The 22,716-nt window shown below is 44.0% G+C and overlaps 2 protein-coding genes across 7 annotated transcripts in view; both read left to right on the top strand.

Moving 5' to 3' along the window:
* Positions 1–9,184, top strand: part of LOC125967723 (leucine-rich repeat-containing protein 49) — a 16,166-nt gene extending 6,982 nt beyond the window's left edge. For 2 of the 4 annotated variants that reach the window (XM_049719033.1, XM_049719032.2), the window contains exons 9-19: positions 331–474; positions 2,195–2,256; positions 3,084–3,231; positions 4,348–4,431; positions 4,728–4,918; positions 5,204–5,299; positions 6,537–6,765; positions 6,836–7,021; positions 7,543–7,652; positions 8,420–8,573; positions 8,675–9,184. In XM_049719033.1, coding sequence (XP_049574990.1) covers positions 331–474; positions 2,195–2,256; positions 3,084–3,231; positions 4,348–4,431; positions 4,728–4,918; positions 5,204–5,299; positions 6,537–6,765; positions 6,836–7,021; positions 7,543–7,652; positions 8,420–8,573; positions 8,675–8,884 — 1,614 coding nt within the window. In that variant the 3' untranslated portion in view covers positions 8,885–9,184. Of the gene's footprint in view, positions 1–330; positions 475–546; positions 2,122–2,194; positions 2,257–3,083; positions 3,232–4,347; positions 4,432–4,727; positions 4,919–5,203; positions 5,300–6,536; positions 6,766–6,835; positions 7,022–7,499; positions 7,653–8,419; positions 8,574–8,674 lie in introns of those variants that run through there. The other 2 variants (XM_049719036.2, XM_049719035.2) reach the window with 2 other exon arrangements.
* On the top strand, positions 8,988–22,716 carry LOC125967721 (thrombospondin type-1 domain-containing protein 4). 3 transcript variants are annotated; one of them, XM_068650356.1, is made up of 18 exons: positions 8,988–9,105; positions 9,616–9,758; positions 10,358–10,409; positions 10,489–10,555; positions 11,268–11,521; positions 11,984–12,302; positions 12,897–12,999; positions 13,322–13,458; positions 15,661–15,865; positions 16,600–16,775; positions 17,315–17,630; positions 17,704–17,833; positions 17,893–18,097; positions 18,165–18,338; positions 18,840–19,013; positions 19,197–19,376; positions 21,893–22,037; positions 22,107–22,716. In XM_068650356.1, exons 2-18 carry the CDS (start codon positions 9,656–9,658, stop codon positions 22,250–22,252), a joined length of 2,886 nt encoding a protein of 961 aa, XP_068506457.1. In that variant the 5' UTR covers positions 8,988–9,105; positions 9,616–9,655; the 3' UTR covers positions 22,253–22,716. The 3 variants fall into 3 exon arrangements, with proteins under 3 accessions (XP_068506457.1, XP_068506458.1, XP_049574984.1); XM_068650357.1 differs by lacking the exon at positions 8,988–9,105 and having other exon boundaries at positions 9,335–9,758; positions 17,315–17,381; positions 17,451–17,630; XM_049719027.1 differs by lacking the exon at positions 8,988–9,105 and having other exon boundaries at positions 9,335–9,758.

Genomic DNA, 22,716 nt, shown 5'->3' with positions numbered 1-22,716 from the left:
GATAACTATAAATCACAAAAAGTCGACTCCCGTTCTGTACGCTCATCCTCGATGACCAAAGCCGAGCATCAAATGTGACCCGACACGCCGGCCGTCGCTTTTCCACTCGGCCGCTTGTTCGCGAGCGCTCCCGCGACACGCTCTGCTCACTCTGAAAACCGAGGCCCCTCGGAACCTTCTCCTCTCATCAATTCCGCTTGTACTGTCAGCAGCGTGGGTGGCCGACGTTGAGGCACCTCGCAACTGTGGACCATGTTATCTTCTGATAAAACCTTATGAATAAAAGAAAAACTTTACCATCGTCACCTCATATGTTAATTTTTGTCTCAGATCAGCAAGATGGAGAACCTGAACCATCTGACCGAGCTGCAGGTGTTGAACCTGGCTGGGAACAACATCTCCAGGGTGGAGAACCTCCAAGGCCTGGACTCTTTGATGGAACTCAACCTGCGACACAATCACATCTCTTTTGTGGTGAGAGGCCTTCGTTCATTTTTATCAAATCAGGTCTTCCAATCTACATCCGAATCCTGTTTTTTAAATTCCCACTTATAATGTAAATGCTCGGTCATTGGTGTCATCAAATCTGACGCCGCTTCCGAGACCTTCTCAGAAGCTTCCCGGGCTCAGCGCACGAAATCAGACCCTGAATAACAAGAAACTCACTTCCTTTGGTTCCTAAAGCTTTTAAACAGGAACACGACATGTCAGGACCCGCCTATTCATTTTCTACTCAAATCCCTGGAGCACTTTTCTTGCTTTTTGATGAAGGACATCCACTTGGAATCCAACATAACATCAACTCCAATCTTCTCCCATCACTCACCTATTCCCGCAACTATGTGCTAATGATCGGATGTAATATTTCACTTACTCTTCAATTCTATGGTGTTCTCTGAACCTGTGACTGATGCAAGAGCGTGGCAAGAGTCATTTATCAAAATTGTTTTCACTTGTCGTCAGGTGGTTCTTTCATTCGGAGAATCCCCCGTGACGGAGTATGTTTGAAAAAAAAAACGATATCATCACCTAGGGGCAGGCTGGCTTTTTTCCATTTGTCTTGAAACATCATTACGGTTGAGAGCGTCAACAATATTCACGCGATGGGATATCCATCTTTGTTGCGGATCGCTTAACTTGAACATCTACTCGTGTGTGGTCTTGACTTTGTTTGGAGATGTCTCTTTTCTAACGTCGCCATGAAATTAATTCGTGTGTACTTTGCTGAACAAGCAAGTTGAGGTGGTTATTATTCTAAAATGTAAACACTTCTAGGAATTGATAGAAAGTTAATGCTAACACATTAGCCACCTTTGTGTTCTATTGCCCCTCGCAACCCTGCAGGCACGTCTCCTCTTCGCCGCGCTCTGTTCGCATGCCAGAGCAGCGGCGGCCATCGCACGCTGTCTGAGGCTAAATATAACCACCCCATCTCAGACTACATGATGTCATCGCTGAGCTGACAAGCCGCCTAACGACGGCCGACCAATTACAGCGGCTGTCTTTCCAAACAATCGATCACAGCTAATAGACTGTGTTTGTGTTTTTCCAGCTTTCTCTGGCTGACAGCTTTTTTTTTTTTTTCACACTGAGACTAACCCAGTCATCACCTCATTGATTGTCACATGCAAGTCACGCCATAGATAATAACAGTTGGTACCCCCCCCCCTGCAATAGCATTAGCTGCTAACCGCTAGCAATATACACTTATTATCAAAGTCTCTAATGTCTAACTTATTTTTACACTTGCAAACAGCATAGTCAACCTGCTAGCTTAGCTGATATAAATAGGTGCAGTACGAATTAATTGCAAGTCTTGCCGGAATCGGATGTGCGTGTTGGGCATGAGATGTTCCGCTGAATCTCATTTGCATGTGTGGTCCTCTGAGGCTTTGGCAGGGGCGGGTGTGCGGATGGAGCTCATTCAGATCCATTGTTCCTTGCCACCAAAGCGCGTGTGTGTGTGTGACTGTGTATGCGGGCTGCTGCAGCATCTCTGCATTGCTCCCCCTCCCCTCCTCATCCTCACACCGCCTCCCTCCGCGAGGCAGCAGCATGCCGGGCTCGGTGCATGCGCAGGGCGAATTGGGATGCTGTGCCGCCGGAGCCGAGAGCTGCAAGGTGACTGACTCAGAGGAGAGGCCAAAGTGACGATGCTCTTCCTCCCTCTCTCATCCCTCCTTTTCCCTCCCAGGACGAGGTGGAACGTCTGCCCCGCTTGCGGCGACTCTTTCTCAGCTGTAATAACATCAGCAGGTAAGCGTTTCAGCCACCTTAATGCCCCCCCATCTTTGTCCTCATCCCATACCGTTCATCCCATACTGAATCTGGAGAAGACCCACCAGGCCTAAAAGTTGTTTGAAGCACGTTGGATGTTTACTGCTAGCTCAGGGCATGTGGGCTGTCTTGTCACGCCCTCCCTGGCAGCATCAATGAAGACGTTAACTTCTTCTCGCAATAATGTGGCCGAAGCCTGCATGTGCAATGTGGCCTGATTGGGTGGAAAACAAAAAAAATGAGCAATTAAAGTATGGTAATGTCCTCGCATGTGGGCAAGGAGAGCCACAGTTGCTGATGTCAGCTGTTTGTCAAACACGCACATGCAAAATGAAAACACTATGTAGAAGCTACTGTCGGAGACAGCTGACTATTAAATGCCAGCCTGTGATGTCACTCACAAGACCACACCCCTTAAAGGGGCAGTCACGTCAAATGTTCTGAAAAATATGTTCGATGCGGGCCCGTAAAACTTTATATTTTCCTCATTTTTGTATTATTTTTTTAGATATTATGACTTAAAATTTAGACTTTTTTATTTCTTCTTTCTATTTTCAACGCGGTCCGCAAAACTTTTCAAACATTTTTCTCATTATTGTATTGTTATTATTATTGTTTTTATTTTATTTATTCTATTTTTTTAGATATTATGACTCCAAATTTTGACTTTTTATTTCTTGATATATGGCAACTTTATTTTGGTGAAATGCAATCATTGCGATTATTCCTCTGATCACAGACGTTGCGTCATTCTTGTAACGGTTCCAATCTGAACTTTTTTTTTTTTTTTTTTTTTCCTGACCTAGTCTCCCCCAGCTAGGCTGCTCCAGGGAGCCGCTCTCCCTTTCCGAGCTTACCCTGGATGGGAACCCCGTAGCCCTGGAGACATGGTACAAGCAAGCTGTCCTGCGCTGTGTGCTTCACCTCAAACAGCTGGACATGAAGCGCATCACGGTAAGCCTCATTACGCTTTCTCTCTTTTGTGAGTTTCCTGTGCTGTATAAAATGAAACATGTTATATAATGAGCTACCTTACTTTCCAAATCCAGAAGCAGAACTTGTTTCTTCCAGCTCTTATTCTCTCTTCAAATCCAAATGTATTTTGTAAATAATTGTCCTCCTTGTTGAAACACTTTTAAAGGCTTTTGTATTGTATATGTAATCGCCTGCCGGAGATGTTGTGACCCTCGGCATTAAGCTGTCTAAAATAACCATCAAGGCATCGCTCAGCGAGACGAAACTGTCAGGCGTCGCTGCCGAAGCCAGCAAACCTTCAGAAAGGGCTGTCAAAGTCCATTTGTGTCTTTGTTTCGACACGTTCAAAAGCTGTTATCACACACACGCGCTTTGAGTTTTATTTGTGGCTTTGCCGACTTCATTTCACCGTGTCCGGCGTTGCAACTTCCTCCATCTGAACTTAAGTAATCAATTAGCCTCATATTTATTATTATGATGATGATGATGATGATCATCATAATCATGATGATCATGATGATCATCCATCCATCCATCCATCCATCCATCCATCCATCCATCCATCCATCCATCCATCCATCCATCCATCCATCCATCCATCCATCCATCCATCCATCCATCCATCCATCCATCCATCCATCCATCCATCCATCCATCCATCCATCCATCCATCCATCCATTATTTATGTTGCAAAACCGCCTCCTTTGAAATCAATAACATATTGACCAAAACAGCGGGACTTTTATTTTTGTGAACCCAGTGGACCTAACTGGCAGAGATCCACCCCCCTTGACACCATCTCATGGATCCCAAAACAAGTGTTGCGATGTCACCGACTGTCACAGCTTAGCAGCAATGCATTCTGGGAGTATTGGCTATCCCCAACAGCTGGACTGTGTTCATCCCAGACTGAAAATCTAGACCGATAATCCTGTGATGATGATGCTGGCTGGCTGGTGTCAGATCCCCTCTCCTACTGCACCAAATGGTCCAATTCTGACCGACACGACACCTCTATTTTTTTTTGGGCAGTTCTTCACTCCGCTGAATAATTTAGAAGTCGCAAGACTGCTGACCTTGCTGTTTTTTTAAAGGACGAGGATCGGCGCATGGCTGGTGTGCAGGCTCGGAAAGAGGAGGAGAAGAAGAAGGAGAGTCACAAGCAGACCATTCATAAGGTAGATTTACTCTACCGACTCACCTCGCCATCGGGGTGTGGTACATTCCACACGGGGGGGGGGGGGGGGGGGGGGTGTCAATGCTAAATTTCAACCACAATTGTTTAAAGTTGTCACAGAGGTGAATTTATGTTGTGTAACTCCACCGTAAGTCTCAAATTCAACATCTCAGCCATCAGCAGAAGCTATTAGGTAGCTTTCGACTGAGACCTAAGACAGACAGCTTGAATGGTTCAGCTTGGGGCGAGTGACACTTGAAACCTTGCCAACTTTCTGTCGACGTGTGTGTTGCATAGGAGAAGCGGCGTCTCGCCATCCGTAATGCGGCGCAGCAGTGGGAGGGCGTCGTCGCCGCCTGCCTGGAGCTGCCGTCGACGTGTACGACAACCAACGGCGCCAAAGAAGAAGTCAGCCCGGAGAACAGCCCCGCCCACTGCCACACGCAGACCAACGGGTTAGCTCAGGAGCCTTCGCCCGATGAGCCACGGTGGGTTTGATGTAACAGTATGTGATCACAATTAGAATAAAATATAATTATCTATTTTCATGCTCTTTGCTAATAGTTATAACTGCTGTTAACGTGAAAAAAAATACTACTGGTTCGTGAAGCAAATTTGAAGCTTCATTTTCGATGAGTTTACTGTACTGTATCAAAATGTCACCCTCCTTTGATCAAATTAAAGATCCCATTTTACAATAGCAATAATTGATGAAATTAAGTTAAGCTCTTTTGTGGAATAAAAAAAAAAATCTGTCTGATTCCCTATGTTAGACGGGTCAGTCCGGGTTTTGGACCGGAACGAATGACGGGTGGACCCGAAAACCGTTTCCGCACCAACAGCCGTCCAAACAGCCCTCGAGATCCAAAGTAAGACACGTTTTCACGTGATTTCATTTTTAGATCATTCTAAAAACCCCAAAACAAGTTTTGACCAGTTAAAATCTGCATGGCCATTTTAAGTTCGTCCTTTTTTGATTTCGTAAAGCGTGTTTGAATTACATCCATCACGTATGCATCAGTCTTCTGCATCAACAGTCGTTTTTAAGACCTCATGCAGAGATGAATTATGAGGAGGCGTGCATAGTCGCATTAATCGTTTCCTACTCGGCACGCAAACAGACAAAATGGCCCTGAAAGGCAATGGTGACAAATGTCTGCCTCACCCCTGTGAGCTGAACCCGGTGTCAGCTTTTGCTTCCATTGTATCGCCCCCCAAATCTATATTTTATCTTCCCCCTCAGGCCGAGCGTGTCATTCATTAGCCTTTGAGAAAGGTGACACCGTCATTCCCACGCACGCAAACACAAACAATCGGCGAAACCTTCCTCCTGCTTAACGGATGGAATTGTCTCCTGTTTGTTGATGTCTCGCACGACATCGCGTATCGTTTGGCCGCCGTGCGTGAGAATCCTCGGGAAGTACGCCGTCACAGATGGCGCGTGGGTTGTCACCTTCCGGAATAGAAACAGATTCAGGAGGACATCTGGATCTGCATCCTGTGATTACATATCTGTGCCTATTTAAGAGATCTTTACCATTTGGTTGAATTTAGAAAAAAAATTTGAAAATTTGGTATTTCATTTTAGTTCCTATGCTAATTGTCATGTTTTTCTTCACATCGATACAAATAAAATCAAAGGAAAAGCAGAATAATTCTGCTACAGCTAGCAGAGCTATCATTCCGCTACAGCTAGCAGAGCTAGCTTAATCGCTAAATCCCAAACATCTGTCGCTGTTTAAGTGGGGAAATGACAATATAATGCTGTTGTAGCAACACTTATCCTCTTTATTAAAGAAATGAAGTCCATACAGACGGTGTAGAGAAGATTTAATTTGCCAGATGATCTCCTGCGGGATTAAGTGTGATGATGGTGGATTTGAGCGTATGAGTGACATGTTTTCCGCGCAGTAGGTTGAACTCAGTGATACTTTTCCCCGTCGTCTTTTCACGACTTCCTGCCGAGCGTAATTGAGTGGGCTGTTTTGTGTCAGCTTGCTTTGGTTGCATCCTTTATTATTTCAAATATGTGTTTAGACACACACAGGCAAGACCACACTTGGACACAATATTACTATATTACTATATTTTTTCCAAATTTTTCAGGCCCACCGAAGCAGGAAGCGTGACGAGCCTGTCGCTGTCCGACAGTCATCTGGCCGAGCTGGACGGCGACACCTTGCGCTTGTTCGGCCCGGGTGCCCTGGAGGCACTGGAGAGGGGCTGGGGGGTGCAGACGGCCGGCGCCGTCACCGTCATCGCCTTCCGTTACATCCACTTTGACGCCATCGTACCAACGCTGCCCAGGATCAGGGTCAAGTTCCCCAATCTGGCGGTGAGAAGATTATACGCAGAATATTTATGCAACACGGAATATGCAACTTTAGTATTTTTTTTTTATGCAGCATCTCATTTTCCTGGAAGCCAACATCAGCCGCCTGCCACAGTTAGCCGCACTGGCTCAGGTTCGCCGTCTGGACCAGCTGACCATACACCCGCAGGGCAACCCGGTGGTGGGCCTCGCCTTGTGGCGCTCCTTCGTCATCTACCGTCTCCACCATTTTAACCTGCAGAAGATCAACGGCCAGGAGGTCAGTCCGCATTGCGTCAGTAGATGGCAGTAGTGCACAAATTCTGTTATTATTAATTAAAAATGGAATTAGGGTATTACATTATCAGATATCTTGTAAAAAAAAAGTAAAAATTATTTATAATCTTTTTGATGTTCATATATTTCTAAGAGCATCAACCATAAATGTAATTACCAAAGACCTTCATTTACTTAAATGTAAATTAAATGTAAATTAAATGTAAATTTAATGTAAATTTAATTTAATTTAATTTAATTTAATACTCAAACAGGGAATATCCCTCAATAGACGTGTTTTTTGCTTTATTATTTTGTATTTGATTATAATCAAACATAATTATGTTTGGATGTTGGTCCTATATGAGATCATTTATAAATTACGTAGATCTGTACTGGCTCTCCTCGGCATTGGCAGGTCCACATCTCTGTAACGTTAAGCATATTGATGTCACTCTGTATGTTTCTGTGTGTCGTATTAGTTTATACGTGTGTATGTATGTGTGTGTTCACGTCCCTCGCCAGGTCACCATGAATGACGTCATCGCTGCCGAGCGCGTCTTCGGTACGCTGGGCCACGTAGCGGCCACCGAGACTCCGCGCTGCCGTCTTCTCTTGCTGCTGGAGGAGTCCAGGTGAGGCGCTAATTTAATGCAATTTCCTTTTTGAACCATATTGGGTTATTTTTTTTACTCAATTGTAAAAAAAAATCTACTTAGATACATGAAAGTAAGATTCCTAGTTGATGACTTCCCACCACTGACAGCAAGTATGTGACCGACGTGGAAACCCTCGCGGGCATGTGCGTGCTTGACTGCCGTGTGTTTCCATACGCATTTTTGTCTGCTGCTGGCACCAGGCAGCCGGCGGTGCTAAGGTGATGCGTCTCGCTCGGGGTGGGTACTTGGCACCGTCACACGCACACATAGAGAAACATTCCACCTTTTTCCCTTTCATACTTTAATTCTATCCTGGAGCGTGCACTCGGGCTGAACTGTAAATAGCAACGTAGACTCCTTAGTAATTAAACCGGAAAAATGCATGTCATGTCCAGACAATTTCACCGCCGTCAGAGATATTTTTTTAATGTGCCACTTGGGTTTCCCGAGCGTCTGAAGTCAATTTCTCTCAATATATTAAAAGGGCCGTATTTTATATTCGTATCTTGACTTAAGCATGCATTTTCCTCGCATAACTTATTAAAGGTGAGTTTGCAGTTGCTAGCAAGATTTGATTGTAGCCTCAGTTCACCCCCCCACTTAAGCCACGCCCCTCACTAAATAGTTTTGAAAACTCACCTCAAATAAATTTAGTGCCATTTTGTCTGTGTTAAAAAAAAGCTGAGAGTTATATTGTGAAATCCTCACTCACTCTCTGTCTCATCTTTCACCCTCCCCTGAAGGAAGCGGCAGCTGCAGTTCCTGTTGGAGGGGCGCGGCCGGCGTGCGGGGCTTAGCCCGGAGGAGCTGCGGGACAACGGGAAGCTGGCGGGCGAAGGCCTGAGCCGAGCACTCTTCAACTATCCGAGCCGGGACGGCAGCACAGACAGCCCGGAGGTTCGCGCAAGGATTGAGACACGTCCTGCAGTTAACCTTTCAGTCCGCTAATTTAATGCTAATGCTAACAGTAGCAACAACTAAGCTCTTCTGCGTTACAGGAAGGCGCCGCCGAGGTGTCTGAGCGTGCCGCCACCGTGGACCTGTATCTTCAGGATCTGGTGCGCCAGGCTTCAGAGACTAACGTGAAGGGCGAGGCCCTGCACCGCCTGTGGCCCAACATGTTCGCCGAGATGGTGCGCGACTGCGTGCTGGAGATGCGCGACCGAGAAGCCTTCCGCCAAGCCAGCCTTGCCAAGCTGTCCAAGTGAATGAGGACAGCTCGTGATTGCCATCATGACCCGTAACCACACACGCACACACACGCACGCTCACGTTTGGACGTTTTCACAAGCACCTTCACCACTTTAAGGACTTGTTGATTGAATGTAGTTGGGACAGCTTTGAAATGACCACAATCTGTTTTGAATAATCTTGTCTTTCAGCTCATAATGTATGTTCATGTCCCACGTGTGTTGCCTGAGAAAAGATGGTAAGACACAAATCAAGAGTTTGTTTTAAAAACACTGGATTCCACTATTGTAGTATTAAAAGATTCTCTATTAACACAATCATTGGTGCACCTCATTGTGTTTTCATGCCTAACTATTTTTTTCAATTGTAGGATGTACCATGTATTTTTTAAATACTGTTTTCCATTTTTAATTATTTTTTATACATAAATAATTCAATTTGGAAAGTAAACAAGTAACATGGACATTTCCAACCTTCCCTTCCTCAGTAAAATCTTGGTAAAAGCAATTTCTGGTGTCCCTAATGTAGTGGCCGACGAGTGCGTCTCAGCAGGGGGCGCAAGAGAGTCACTTTTTTTCCTTACCGCGTGTGTGGCTCACAACAAGTCTTTCACATTCAGACTCTTTTTGTGTGCGTAAAAGTCACAAGCACGTGAGCTAAGCGGTTCCGTGGAACTCCTCCGCACTTTTTTTTTTTGGCGTGACTCTTAATTTGAGATCCAGGATGTTTGTTTCACACGATTCGGCAGGTACTGGTGGACGGGAAAAGCTTGAGGAGAAACGTGGATTATGTGTTTAGAAGCCGAGAAAAAGTGGCGTTCATTTTGGGCTGCAGACTGGAATATGTTGCCTTCGAAGTCCACTGGAGTTCACGTAAATCAGGAACGCTCAGGTAAATCTTATTGTAAACTTTTAATGGGATTATTTAACTCACTTCTGAAGCTTTTCTTTTCATTTACATCGTTTTTTTCGTTTTTTTTTTATTGTTTATGTCGGTATAGAGTATTTGTTATCAATAAAAAATGTAATTAGTAATAACAAATAACTTTATTGGCATCTTTGGAACATGTCAGTCGCAATGAACCGAAATTTGTGTAAATATCAAAGACAATTGCATGCAGGAAAGATGCCAAAGACGAAATGTTAATAGTTTGATTTTCTAATATTTAGCAAGTACAATCCATTAAAAATAGAGCTGCTCAACTTTCTCCACAACTTGGTGAGAGCGATGACTTTGACAATGCCCCCCCCCCCCCCCTCTTTTTTTTTTTTTCGGCCATTATAGTGGTCCACATGGGAAGTCTCAGTCGACATAATTAATGTTGTTTTGAGTATGCAAACTCTTTAAATTCAAATTGCGCACATTCCATTTAATATATCACTATGAAATCAGCTTGTAGTGTGTTGTGTTACTCTTGTAGGATTTTATTACGTCGTTCACTATAAAACAAAGTTGTGTTTGAACATGTCTAATTTGTCATTTCCGATTAGTGTGTGATCATCATCCTTCAAGAATGCGAGGAGTCTACACGTGGCTTTTCAGGTAATGTTTTTTTTTTTTTTTTAAAGTGGCACCATTGATTCTTTTACCTGGAGCTAATCTCAACTGGCTCGCTCTGCAGGGACGTTGTGCTATTTTTATTTTGTTTGGAGGCTGTGAGGTGTCAGCACGTCGCAGACCACAGAAAGGTGAGCATGGACCGAACCCGCACGTGCACGCGCACATCTCGTGACATCGCCCTGCACGCGTCATCATAATCGTGTCTTTGTTTGTCAAATACCGCCAATTGAGCGGACTCTCCTCTTTCCTGCTTCCCGTAAAGTGTTGAAAGGTAGCAGGAACGCTCCCAAAAAAAACTCAGGTGCCAATGTTGTGTCAACAAACTGCCACATCAGCAGTTTATGGAATAAACCGGAAATTCGGAAACATAGTCTTTGCCGTTTTCCTAACTTTCTTTACCATCAAAAAAGTGTTTAAAGGATTCTGAAAATACAATTTTAATACATTCAAAGTGTCGACGATCAAGTCTTCGGTGAAACATCAAAGATGAATTTGAGTCTTTGAACCCAACGTACGTGTTTTGTAACCGTTAAAGATGGATTGCCTAATAATTGACGGATGACAAGTGTACTGACAATCTTCCAAACTTTCTGTTCTCTAAAAATCCTATGAATGGAGGCTTCTTAAAAGATATAATAAAAGCCGCCTGGCCTGGCAAGATCGTCTTCCCAAAGCCGCTGCAGGCATCTCAAAGTTCACTCCGAAATGTTTCTGGCAAAGGGAGACAGGGCTTCGAGCCAACAGAGACTTTGCATCCAAAACACGACTTAGAACTTTTAGTGGGGAAGAGTTGAGCTTCTAAAAAGGTCCACCTGAGGAAATCTCATTGTTCTCAACCAGGTTCCTCAGAGGACGCCGCCCGTGCTAGACTCTGAAACAGACCATGGAGGCATCCAAGGATCCTGGGCTCCCTGGGGACCCTGGTCGGCCTGCTCCCTGACATGTGGAGGTGGCGTGCAGAAGCGGAGTAGATCGTGTCTGAAGGTCTACCCTGTTTATCCGGGTCAGGTCATCTCAGCTTTGAGGCCTTCAGTTTCCATCTATCGGGATGGCGGCCGTCAAGAGGGCAGGGGGAGCCCGTCTGGTGGACGCAGGTACTGACAGTCTTTGACAAAATCAAAAATGATATTTAGTCTTAGGACTTCGCCTAGGCCGCCCCCCTAATGGCCAAATCCTGCATCCACTAGACAAAACCAAATGCTGTCTTCAGTTTTTTTTTTTTTTGTTCTTGTTACATTGGGACTAAAGTCGCGGTGGGTTGTGAGAACCCCCCCCCCCCCCCTCCCCCCTTTGCAAAATTCCTCTTTAAAGAGAGTCCAGGACTCAGCCAGTGCTTGGCAGCTCTGCAGTCCTTCCTGTTGGAACAAATCAAGCTGACAGCTCAGCGACAGGGGGTGGCTGCTGAAGGGGAACGACTCCATTGGCGCACTTCCATTAAAGGACTTAACTCCAACTTAAGGCATTTTTTCTAGAACAACATTTAGGAGATAGGCATTAGAACTTGGGTTGTAAGATCTGCTGACCCTGACCACCCGACACTGCCTAATTGTCTTCAGGAGGATCAGCGCCTTCATCCCGGGCCGGTACGGCTTTGGAAGAACTCTATCTCGGGCTTCCGGAAGGGTCCGACAGTCTCAGCCTGACAGACAGAGACGTTCCGCCGTCTCCCACCACGGCGGACTCGGGTCGTACCACAGCGGACCTCACACGGAGACCCTTTGGGCGCCGTTGTACCAGCAGCAGGGGCAGACGGGGCTTCCTCCGAACGGGCAGGATTCCCGAGCTCAGCAGCGACAACTGGAGCGACCTTACCAACCTCTCCCGGCTTCTTCTTGTGTGGGAGAGGGCGATCGCCACAAAATCTGCGACCATAAGGTACCAACGTCCAACTGAATAAACTCTCGACTTCCTGCATTTTTTTCGCGACTCAGAGAACTCGTCTATATGAAATGAAACACACCCCCTGGGTTCTGTATAACATCACGAGCGTAAAGTAAATCAAAGCCGAGACTTGTTTAAATCGGGACGTCGACGCGTTTTTCTTTTTAACAGCAACCTGATCGATGAGTAACGTCAACGCTGGCTTTCACTTCTTCCTGCTTGACTAATTACGTTTTTTTTTTTGTGTGCGTGTATACATAACCTTGGCGTACCCCTTTAGAAATAAACAGCTGGTCTGTGCAAATATATGTGTGTATTTAACGTCGTGAAAGGGTGAAGAAGAAATGTTAGTGTTAATCTTTCCAGAATGCAGATTTTGCGATCCCTTTTTTTTTTTTTTTTAAATAAGTCAAGCTCACAGGTTGTTGTTGTTTTTTTAAATAATACAAATTTCCCATAGCAATTAATGGAAAATGTTCAAAAATAAAAATGTCATTCTCAGCGATACAGGCAATGTTTTAAACGTGCAGCTAAAGTCCCATTCCAAATGAAATGATTATTATTAACAATGTCATCATCTGTTTTTAGGCTTGCCCCGCATTCAGCAAACCCATCAGAGCTGCTCAGTGTTCCACACACAACAAGAAGCCTTTCATGGGGAATCTGTACGAGTGGGAGCCTTTCAATGAAGGTACCAGTGCGACGTGCATGTACAAAAGAAATCCAGTAAAAATGCGCCAAAAAAAATGATGTGCTGATGACAAAATCTCCGCTAGATGGCGCCAAAGTAATACTTGTATTCAGCACCCAAAACAAAGAGTCCAAAAAGAAATCTGAGACTGTCCGAATAGAATCTATTTGTGAATGCCAAACTGCAAATATCCGGGGGCTTACTGTAATAATGATATGGATTTTCATATGATATGTATTTTAATGAATGAATATGTATCAATAATTTTTGTGGGGGATTCGAAGTCCAGATAAGAGTTAAAATGTGTCCATGTGATTTTTAGTTACAGGGGATCAGCACTGCGAGCTCAACTGTCGAGCCGCCGGCTTTCGTTTCTACGTGCGACACTCCGACAAGGTGATCGACGGCACGCCATGCGGACCCAACAATTCTTCGGTGTGTGTATCGGGAAAGTGCATGGTAAGATCACATCACTTTATTTTCTTGCATTGTGGCCACAAGGGGGCGGTATAGTTTAAGAGGCATCTCGTGGAGTGAAGCTGAGGTCCACAGGAAGTTGGGCTGTGGGATTTTTGTCCACTGTTTGAATCCAAGTGGCTAAAACACACCTGCCAGAATTGGCCTGACACGTCGTTGCGTGGGAGCAAACACACTATACAAATGCAGTGATCCGCAGCGGTGCGTTCACTTCCTGAATCATCCTCACACTTCTTCTCATTCAGAAAAAAATTCCCTCATCACTCCTCTCAGCTGCTGGAGCCATTGCACTCGGAAATTCACCCCCGCCCTCATCGGCTAGTGATAACGCCAAAACATCTGTTATAAATATGAATCGCAACTGTCCGTTTGCCGTTTGTTTTGCTCATCTGAAATCCGGCACTGATAAGTAGCTTGAAAAAAAGGTGATGCTAAATGGGGAGCTTGAAATACTGCAGCCTCCAGAGCTCCAACTTTTAGTTATTTATAAACAGCTGGACAAATTGGGAGAATGGACTAAGCTAACGTATAGAGTCCTATGAAGTCTGCCTAGCAACAGATGATGCAACCAAGAAAACAAAAATATTTGCTGTTTCTCACTATCAAGAACTCGCTTCCTACAGTTGTCCCATGCATGGAAAGATTTCCCAAAATGTTTCAGTGGGCTCTCAATTCCCCTTTAACAGTCCGCTTACTCTCCCTTAAAAAAAAAAAAAAAAAAGAAAAACCTCAGCAAAGCGTCCTCTCCCCTCCCCTCCCCTGCACCTCCCCAAAAGCTCTCTTTACAAAGCTCGTAAGGGATGGTCGCTGACGTTTTTTTGGGGGGGGACTTGAGAGCGAGCGCAGTGTAACTTTTTGGGGAGAATGCTGCCGGTGCCGAGCCTGCTGCTGCTGGCCTGCCTCCATGTGCAGGGGAAGCCGAGGGCCCAGGTAGGACCTGCTTTTTTGGGGTACCTGGTGGAACGTTGGGAGAGCTCGAGCATCTTGTTGTGATGTCACAGTTGGGTTAGGTTAATTGGATCCGTCACCGCCGTTTTAGCCCAGCTCTGCTTGACTGACGAGTATATCTAGGTCAAACTATTCCAATAATAAATATGTAAATAGATGAGAAAAAAATATTACAAGAAAGACACCAATCTAAGGTTTGCGGATTTTCTGGAACGTGACGTTTCACTTAATTCGACTTCCAGATTCAGCATCCCACCCAGCCATCGCTATACATTCCTGGACATGGGCTGGATATTCTATAAAGCAAAGGTTTATGGCATTTCCAGATGCTACGCCAAGAAAACATTTGATCTTATTTGTGTTTGTGCGTGTGTAGACCTCTTCGAATCCCCGGCGTACCCTCCAAACAGTCGCCCTTCATCCCTCGCTCGTAAATACATAAGTGGTAAAATGAGGCTCTGTGGCGCCATCCTATGATGTCATCAAAGCATCAGCTAACCTTTATTATTTTTATATATATATATATTTTTTTTTTAATTGTGTATTAAAACAATAGGTAAAAAAATAAAATTAAAATGTATTTAATTACATTTTAAAATTAAATTAAATTTAATTAAAATTAAAAATTTTAAAAAATATGTACATTTAAACAATAGGTAAAATAAATGAATAAAACCATAAGATTAAATAATAATAATAATAATAATAATAATAATAATAGTGAATGTGATCCTGTAAAAAGACTCAGTAATCATCCCTTAAATTAAACAGGAAGTCAGCCATTTTGTTTCAAAGCAGCCATTTCAGTCAAATTCTTGTACGGAACCTTGCAAACACGTCATTATCAGCCTCCATATTTGTATAGCAAAGACAATTTCATCAGCCACCTGAAGAAAATGGTTTTCCTCTTTCTTTTTTCCCTCGACTGCCCGTGAATAACCTCGTGTCAACGTTTGTTTCACGAGGGGAGACTTTGACTGCTGTGATGGTGTCGTGTGAGGTGTGATGGATTTTACGCTGACACGGCAGAGCCGTTTAATGCTCGTCATGTCACTAACACTTCTTCATGGCTGCGCTTTTATTCTTTTTTTCCACTGGGGACTTTTTATTTGTTGGATGTTATAATCATTGGAAACATGAAATACAAGCGGAACTTTTAGAATCCTGCGTGACGGGACATCGCCTCAACATTTTCAACTATTTTAACAAATAGTCCTCTCTGGTTGCTCCTCACAGATTCCAGGCTGCGATGGCTTCCTTGGCTCCGGGAAGGTGATGGACAAGTGCGGAGTGTGCGGCGGCGATAACAGCACCTGCCGTCTCGTATCGGGACTCTTCCGCCACTCTCTGACCAAAATCGGCTACCATAAGATCGCTGAAATCCCGCCAGGAGCTACCAAGATCAACGTCACAGAAATGACTAAAAGCCGCAACTACTTAGGTAGGAGAATTTTTTTTTTTACCCCACAAAATGCTTCACAAAGCCAAAAAAAAAATCCTAAAATAAATATTTCATCCAGCTCAGAAGGCGGCCATTTTGACACACAAGTAACAACCAATCACGGCTCACTTTCTTTCGTACAACAATAATCCTTTAAATGTTTTTGATTTGCGGGGACCATTTTCTGAATTAACTGTTGGAATGTTATTTAATGAGAGCCAGACCCCATTTTAGTGGTAAGACCTCAAAAACTGCCCCCCCAACCCTTCCCTCGATGAAAGTGCTCATTTAAGTAAACGGTTTTGTCATGACAAAGTTTGCGACGGCGTACAGGTCCCGGTACGGCGTATGTATTCTCCGCTCAAGTAATCTAGGACAACGGGGTTTATAATGGATTTTTCATGAGCAAACACATCCCACGTATTCCCTCAGTGGCTCTCTTTTGTGGGCCCGAATGTGCTTTCACTTGATCCAAACAGTCTTTTACAAGTCTTAAGTTACCCTCCTAATGCATTTCTAATGTTCCCTTTTGCTTAATCCACCGAGTGCTTGGGCCAAAAAGGTCTGCCAGCGAAAAAGGATTACAAGTTTTCAAAGTTACTTACAGCCCTCACATAAGGTTGTGCTATTCCACATTTGATTTTTCTGGGAAGAAAAGACCTCGGTTCTGCATTTTTCTTTGGCTTTTTTGGTGAGACTTATTGGAAAAGAATCTTCTTGTCGGTTTCCCGCAGCACTGAGAAGCCGCTCGGGTCGGGCCATCATCAACGGGAATTGGGCTATTGATCGGCCGGGCAAGTATGAGGGCGGGGGCACGATGTTCACATACCGCCGACCCAATGAAATAAGCAGCACTGCTGGGGAGTCGCTGCTTGCCGAGGGGCCCACCAATGAGATCCTGGAAATTTATGTGAGTTGAGCACATATACTTTTGTCTTTCCTGTATATTTTTCATTTAATTTAATTCATATATGTAGTTATATTATTATGTTTTTGATTTTTTATTAAAAATTATTATTATTTTTATTTTACATTTTAAAGAATTTAAAAAAATAAAAAATAAAAAAAATTAAAAATAAAGATTTAAAAATTTAAAAATCTAAAAATTTAAACATTATTTTTATTTTAAATAAAAAATTAAAAAATTTAAAAAAGTTTTTTTTTTAAATTAATTTTTAATTAATTTAAACATTTTAAAATTTAAATATTTAGTCATTATTTTTATTTAAAAAAAATTTTCAAATTTAAAAATTCAAAAATTTAAAAACTATATATTTTTTAATTTTCTTATTAAAAATAAAGATTTAAAAATTTAAAAATTACTTTTATTTTAAATTTAAAAAAAATTTAAAAAAATTAAAAATTTAAAAATTTAAACATTGAAACATTATTTTTATTTTATTTTATTTCTGTATAGTTTTAATTGAGATAAATCTCAATACCCCTCAGTTGATCTTCCAGCAGCCCAACCCTGGGATTCACTATGAATATGTGGTCGCCTTGGAGACGCCACAAGGTAAACAAGACCCCCAGGATCAAAGGTCACATGACATCCACCCATACTCAAATCAATCACACCTCTCAGGGAACGCCGTGAACGAGCAGCAAGAAGTGGGGCACGACGATTCCCAACGGGGAAATTATGACCCAGCCGGTGGGGGGAGTTACCCGCCTCATCGTCATGACAACCAGGCGCCACCGCGCCAACGGCAATACAGCTGGAAGAGGGCCGGCACCAGCGAGTGCAGCGCCTCCTGTGGTAAAGGTGAGATTTCGCTCCTTGAGGTTGTAAATTTGAAGCTAGTTTCAGCTTGAGTTTTTAATTTTGCAATGTGTAGGTTCCAGGCGTCCCATCTTTCACTGCGTCCAGCGTCTGAACCAGGCCCAGGTCCAGGACGTTTTGTGTGAGGGCAGCAGTAAACCAGTGGAGCAGGAGGAAATGTGCAACCTGCAGCACTGCCCTGCATTGTGAGTCAATTGTGTCTCCATTTCATTCAAATCCAAATATTATTAAAATTTTTTGCTAGTTGGGACATCGGCGAGTGGTCCGAATGCAGCAGGACGTGCGGTCTGGGCACGCAGCAGCGTCAGGTCCTGTGTCGCCAAACCTACGCTGACCGCACCCACAACGTGCACGCCAGCCGCTGCGACCACCTGCAGCGGCCCGAGACCTCCGGCACGTGCCAGACCAAAATCTGCAGCGAGTGGCGCGTCCTCTCCGAGTGGACCGCCGTGAGTGTCGACCGTCTGTCACGGCTAGGATGATCGAGTGGGTTCTTAATCGGCTGTGTTCCGGCAGTGCTCGGTGCCATGCGGGCTGGGTCAGAGGCGGCGGGACGTGCGCTGTGTCAGCAACGTGGGCGACTTTGTGCCCGACGATGAGTGTAACCCGAACCTGAGGCCAGTCCACGTGGAGAATTGCGACATGGGCGCCTGTGCCAAAAGTTGGTTCTACACAGACTGGGGCGCCAAGGTAGCACACACACACACAACGGACGCCCCAATAATTGGAAAAAGAACAAAAATGCAGCCTCCGCCCTGTCAGAATATCCAACAGATTCCCATTGAAAATGTTAAATGGAAAGACTTTTGTCTCCCTCGCGAAAAGTCGCCATTCTGGAAAACATCTGTGCATGTGATTGATGAATGCACAGTGCATGTACGGTTCGGTCCGGTCCATACATACTGTCTGGTTTCAACTGGAATCTCTTTGTCAGCATTATGCTCAAATGCTTAAAAATTTCCTCAATAATGTTACACATAAAGCATCAATATTGTAACTTTTTCTTTCTTACAAGTTCTTGGAGGTGTAGCTCAGTGGTAAAGTTGATGTCCTTCAAATCATAGGTTGTTGGTTCAAGCCTCACCCTTGGTGATTTTGTCTGTTTTCTCCAAATGTTGAAAAATCCACCCAAGAATGGCAAATTAACTCATTTTTAGTATCATTTAAATAGGCAATTTGTTTTTCTTGCAGTGTTCCGCTGAGTGTGGGATGGGCGTTCGTACGCGAGGTGTCTTGTGCTTGAACAATCACATCAGCAGCCTCCCACTGGAGGGCTGCGGCAGCGAACGACCTCCAGACTCGCAAGTGTGCAACACAGGCCCTTGTGAAAACGCCATGGAGTGGTTCACCGGCCCGTGGACTCAGGTATGAAGACACAGTTATGAGGTGATATCGCCGATATCCGTGATATCAGTGACATCACTGATATAAACATGTTGAATATCAGTCAGCTGATATCAACATGTGCAGTGATTTTTAAAACTACTTTCTGTCTCTGAAGACAACAAAAAAAAAAGCTAGCATTTGTTACATGTACGTGTTTGTCAGTGTTCTGCAGAGTGCGGCGTGGGCAAGCAGCAGCGGGCAGTGGTGTGTCTGACGAGGTCATCGGACGCGATTGCCGTGGCGCCCCAGTATGAGTGCTCGTCGCTGGAGAAGCCGCTCAGCCAACAGAGCTGCAACGTGAAAGCTTGTGGAGTAAAGTGGTACTACACCGACTGGAGCGCTGTGAGTACACGCATCTGATGCGTGCTCCAACATCAGCACGGAATACCTGAGTCAACATTTTTCCAGAAAATAACAGACCCTAGTTTGAAACCCTAACCCTGGTTTTTGAAATTTTAACCCTACTTTGAAACCCTACTAATGAAGTGGCCTGTGATTAGGACACTTCAATAGGTACACTACACGAGGTAAAAAAAAATAAATTAAAAAAAAGAATAAATAAATAAGAAAGTGTAGTGAACGATTTGGTGAATGATTCTTTTGAACAAATATTATGAGTGAACCGATTCTAAAGATTGTTCTTAAAAGAACTGGAATGCAAATACAAAAGAGTGCAGACGGCCAAGGGATCACAGGTCAAAATAGCCGACTGGTTAGTGACACGGGCTCCTGCTCAGCAGGTACCTGGTTCGATCCCAGGTGTGAGCATATACCTTCTTTTACAATTGGAACCTTGCTGCATATGCAAACAGGCGCAAGTATTTATGTGTAAATACATAAGGTGGGTCACTTGGAAAACATGTTGGAACGCGGCCCCGAGGACTAGAGCTTAACACCTGTGACTTTTGACCATGATATTTCCCTAATAAAGTGGCCTGTTATTTGGTACACTTGAAAATGGCGGTGTACCTAATGGAGTGTCCGGTTGATTCCCTCGTTAAGTGCAGGTGTGTGAAAACTTTTAGCTCCTTTTGAACGTGAAAGAAGCTAAAACTTTTCACGCACCTGCGCTTAACGAGGGTCACTTGGAAAACATGTTGGAACGCGGCCCCGAGGACAAGAGCTTGTCACCTGTTACCTTTGACCATGATATTTCCCTAATAAAGTGGCCTGTTATTTGGTACACTTGAAAATGGCGGTGTACCTAATGGAGTGTCCGTGTGATTCCCTCGTTAAGTGCAGGTGCGTGAAAAGTTTTAGCTCCTTTTGAACGTGAAAGTGGCTAAAACTTTTCACGCACCTGCGCTTAACGAGGGTCACTTGGAAAACATGTTGGAACGCGGCCCCGAGGACTAGAGTTTAACACCTGTGACCTTTGACCATGATATTTCCCTAATAAAGTGGCCTGTTATTTGGTACACTTGAAAATGGCGGTGTACCTAATGGAGTGTCCGGGTGATTCCCTCGTTAAGTGCAGGTGCGTGAAAACTTTTAGCTCCTTTTGAACGTGAAAGAAGCTAAAACTTTTCACGCACCTGCGCTTAACGAGGGTCACTTGGAAAACATGTTGGAACGCGGCCCCGAGGACTAGAGCTTAACACCTGTGACCTTTGACCATGATATTTCCCTAATAAAGTGGCCTGTTATTTGGTACACTTGAAAATGGCGGTGTACCTAATGGAGTGTCCGGGTGATTCCCTCGTTAAGTGCAGGTGCGTGAAAACTTTTAGCTCCTTTTGAACGTGAAAGAAGCTAAAACTTTTCACGCACCTGCGCTTAACGAGGGTCACTTGGAAAACATGTTGGAACGCGGCCCCGAGGACAAGAGCTTGTCACCTGTGACCTTTGACCATGATATTTCCCTAATAAAGTGGCCTGTTATTTGGTACACTTGAAAATGGCGGTGTACCTAATGGAGTGTCCGTGCGATTCCCTCGTTAAGTGCAGGTGCGTGAAAACTTTTAGCTCCTTTTGAACGTGAAAGAAGCTAAAACTTTTCACGCACCTGCGCTTAACGAGGGTCACTTGGAAAACATGTTGGAACGCGGCCCCGAGGACTAGAGCTTGACACCTGTGACCTTTGACCATGATATTTCCCTAATAAAGTGGCCTGTTATTAGGTACACTTGAAAATGGCGGTGTACCTAATGGAGTGTCCGTGTGATTCCCTCGTTAAGTGCAGGTGCGTGAAAACTTTTAGCTCCTTTTGACCGTGAAAGAAGCTAAAACTTTTCACGCACCTGCGCTTAACGAGGGTCACTTGGAAAACATGTTGGAACGCGGTACACCTCATGGACACTACAATAGGTACACTACACGAGGTTAAAAAAAAGAAAAAAGGAATAAATAAATAAATAAATAAGAAAGTGTAGTGAACGATTCGGTGAACGAGTGTTTTGAACAAATATTTTGAGTGAACCCTTTCTAAAGATTCAGTTCAATTAAGAACTAGAATGCACATCACTAGTACAAAACAGTGCAGGTCGCATTAGCCGACTGGATAATGACACGGGCTCTTGCTCAGTAAGAACTTGGTTCGATCCCAGGTGTGATAATGTGCTTTTATTGTGCAACTAACCCTTAATTTATTTATTCTTTTTTTTTTTTTACCTCGTGTTGTGTACCTATTGAAGTGTACATGAGGTGTACCTACATATATTGTCATATAAAGCAGTTAACCAAATGTCTGATTTTTATGTTTTAATTGGCGAATAAAAACACAAGGAATAAAACACCAGACATGTTTTAACATAAATGTTTATTTATTTTGAAAAGGTGTGCCGTGAATGAAAAAAGGTTGGGAAACACTGCCCTCAACATTACGTTAAAACCTTAACTTTTTGTTTTGGTCCATGCAGTGCTCCAAAACATGTGAGGGAGGATTCCGTGTGCGTGAGGTTCGTTGTCTCTCTGAAGACATGCAGTCCAGTACAAATTGTGAGGATCGGCTCAAACCTGCCGAACGGGAAGACTGCAACCCTGAACCTTGCGTACCTCAAATAGGTTGGTCCAAAAAGCCACACCAGTTGGTTTGCTTGAATCCATCGTTGAATCTTTGCCTTTCCGTTGCAGATGAGCACTGCAAAGACGAGTACTTCAACTGCAACGTTGTGGTCCAGGCTCGCTTGTGCGTGTATGACTACTATAAGAGGAGCTGTTGCGCGTCCTGCTCTCGCCACCCCCACAGACACTACGTGGCCCACAGGGGGCGCAGCTGACCCTCATTGGAACAGGAAGTAAAAACATTTGCACACGGGAAAGGATGGAAAGCCAACTTCATTTAGGGTCTGTCTCCATGGAAACAATTCGGACACTTGCTTGTAGTTGGGGCAACCCAGAAGTAGCCATTAAAGTTTGTCTTTGGAGGACGCACCGTACAAATTCGGACACCACCAATAATTGGCTGGAGCTATACTGAAGACGCATTCAAGAACACTGGGAATTTGGATGCATGCTATGTTAAACTTTTCCGTCTACCAAGCACACGCATACAAGTTGTGATACATTCAAGGACCTACAGACTCTGTAAGAAACTTTGGCTCTTCAAAAATATCATTGACAGACTAGCTAGCAAGCACATTAACTATTTCCCTTTTTTTATCATTAAAAAATATTTATTCAGTATTTGAATATATCTGTATTGACATTGCTTTCTTCTTAAAATAAACCGTTTTGTACCATT

This window comes from Syngnathus scovelli, chromosome 4, assembly GCF_024217435.2.
Source record: "Syngnathus scovelli strain Florida chromosome 4, RoL_Ssco_1.2, whole genome shotgun sequence".
NCBI classification, from domain to species: domain Eukaryota; kingdom Metazoa; phylum Chordata; class Actinopteri; order Syngnathiformes; family Syngnathidae; genus Syngnathus; species Syngnathus scovelli.
Note: the sequence above shows the minus strand (reverse complement) of the source record. Positions and strands in the feature narration are given on the sequence as shown.

What these genes read in the sequence shown, in the direction of transcription:
- LOC125967721 (XM_068650356.1), top strand. Translation starts at nt 9,656, where the DNA reads ATGTGTTTAGAAGCCGAGAAAAAGTGGCGTTCATTTTGGGCTGCAGAC. An exon ending in GTCTACACGTGGCTTTTCAG is followed by an intron (nt 10,410 to 10,488) that starts GTAATGTTTTTT and finishes CTCGCTCTGCAG; the next exon opens with GGACGTTGTGCTATTTTTAT. An exon ending in ACACAGACTGGGGCGCCAAG is followed by an intron (nt 18,339 to 18,839) that starts GTAGCACACACA and finishes TTTTTCTTGCAG; the next exon opens with TGTTCCGCTGAGTGTGGGAT.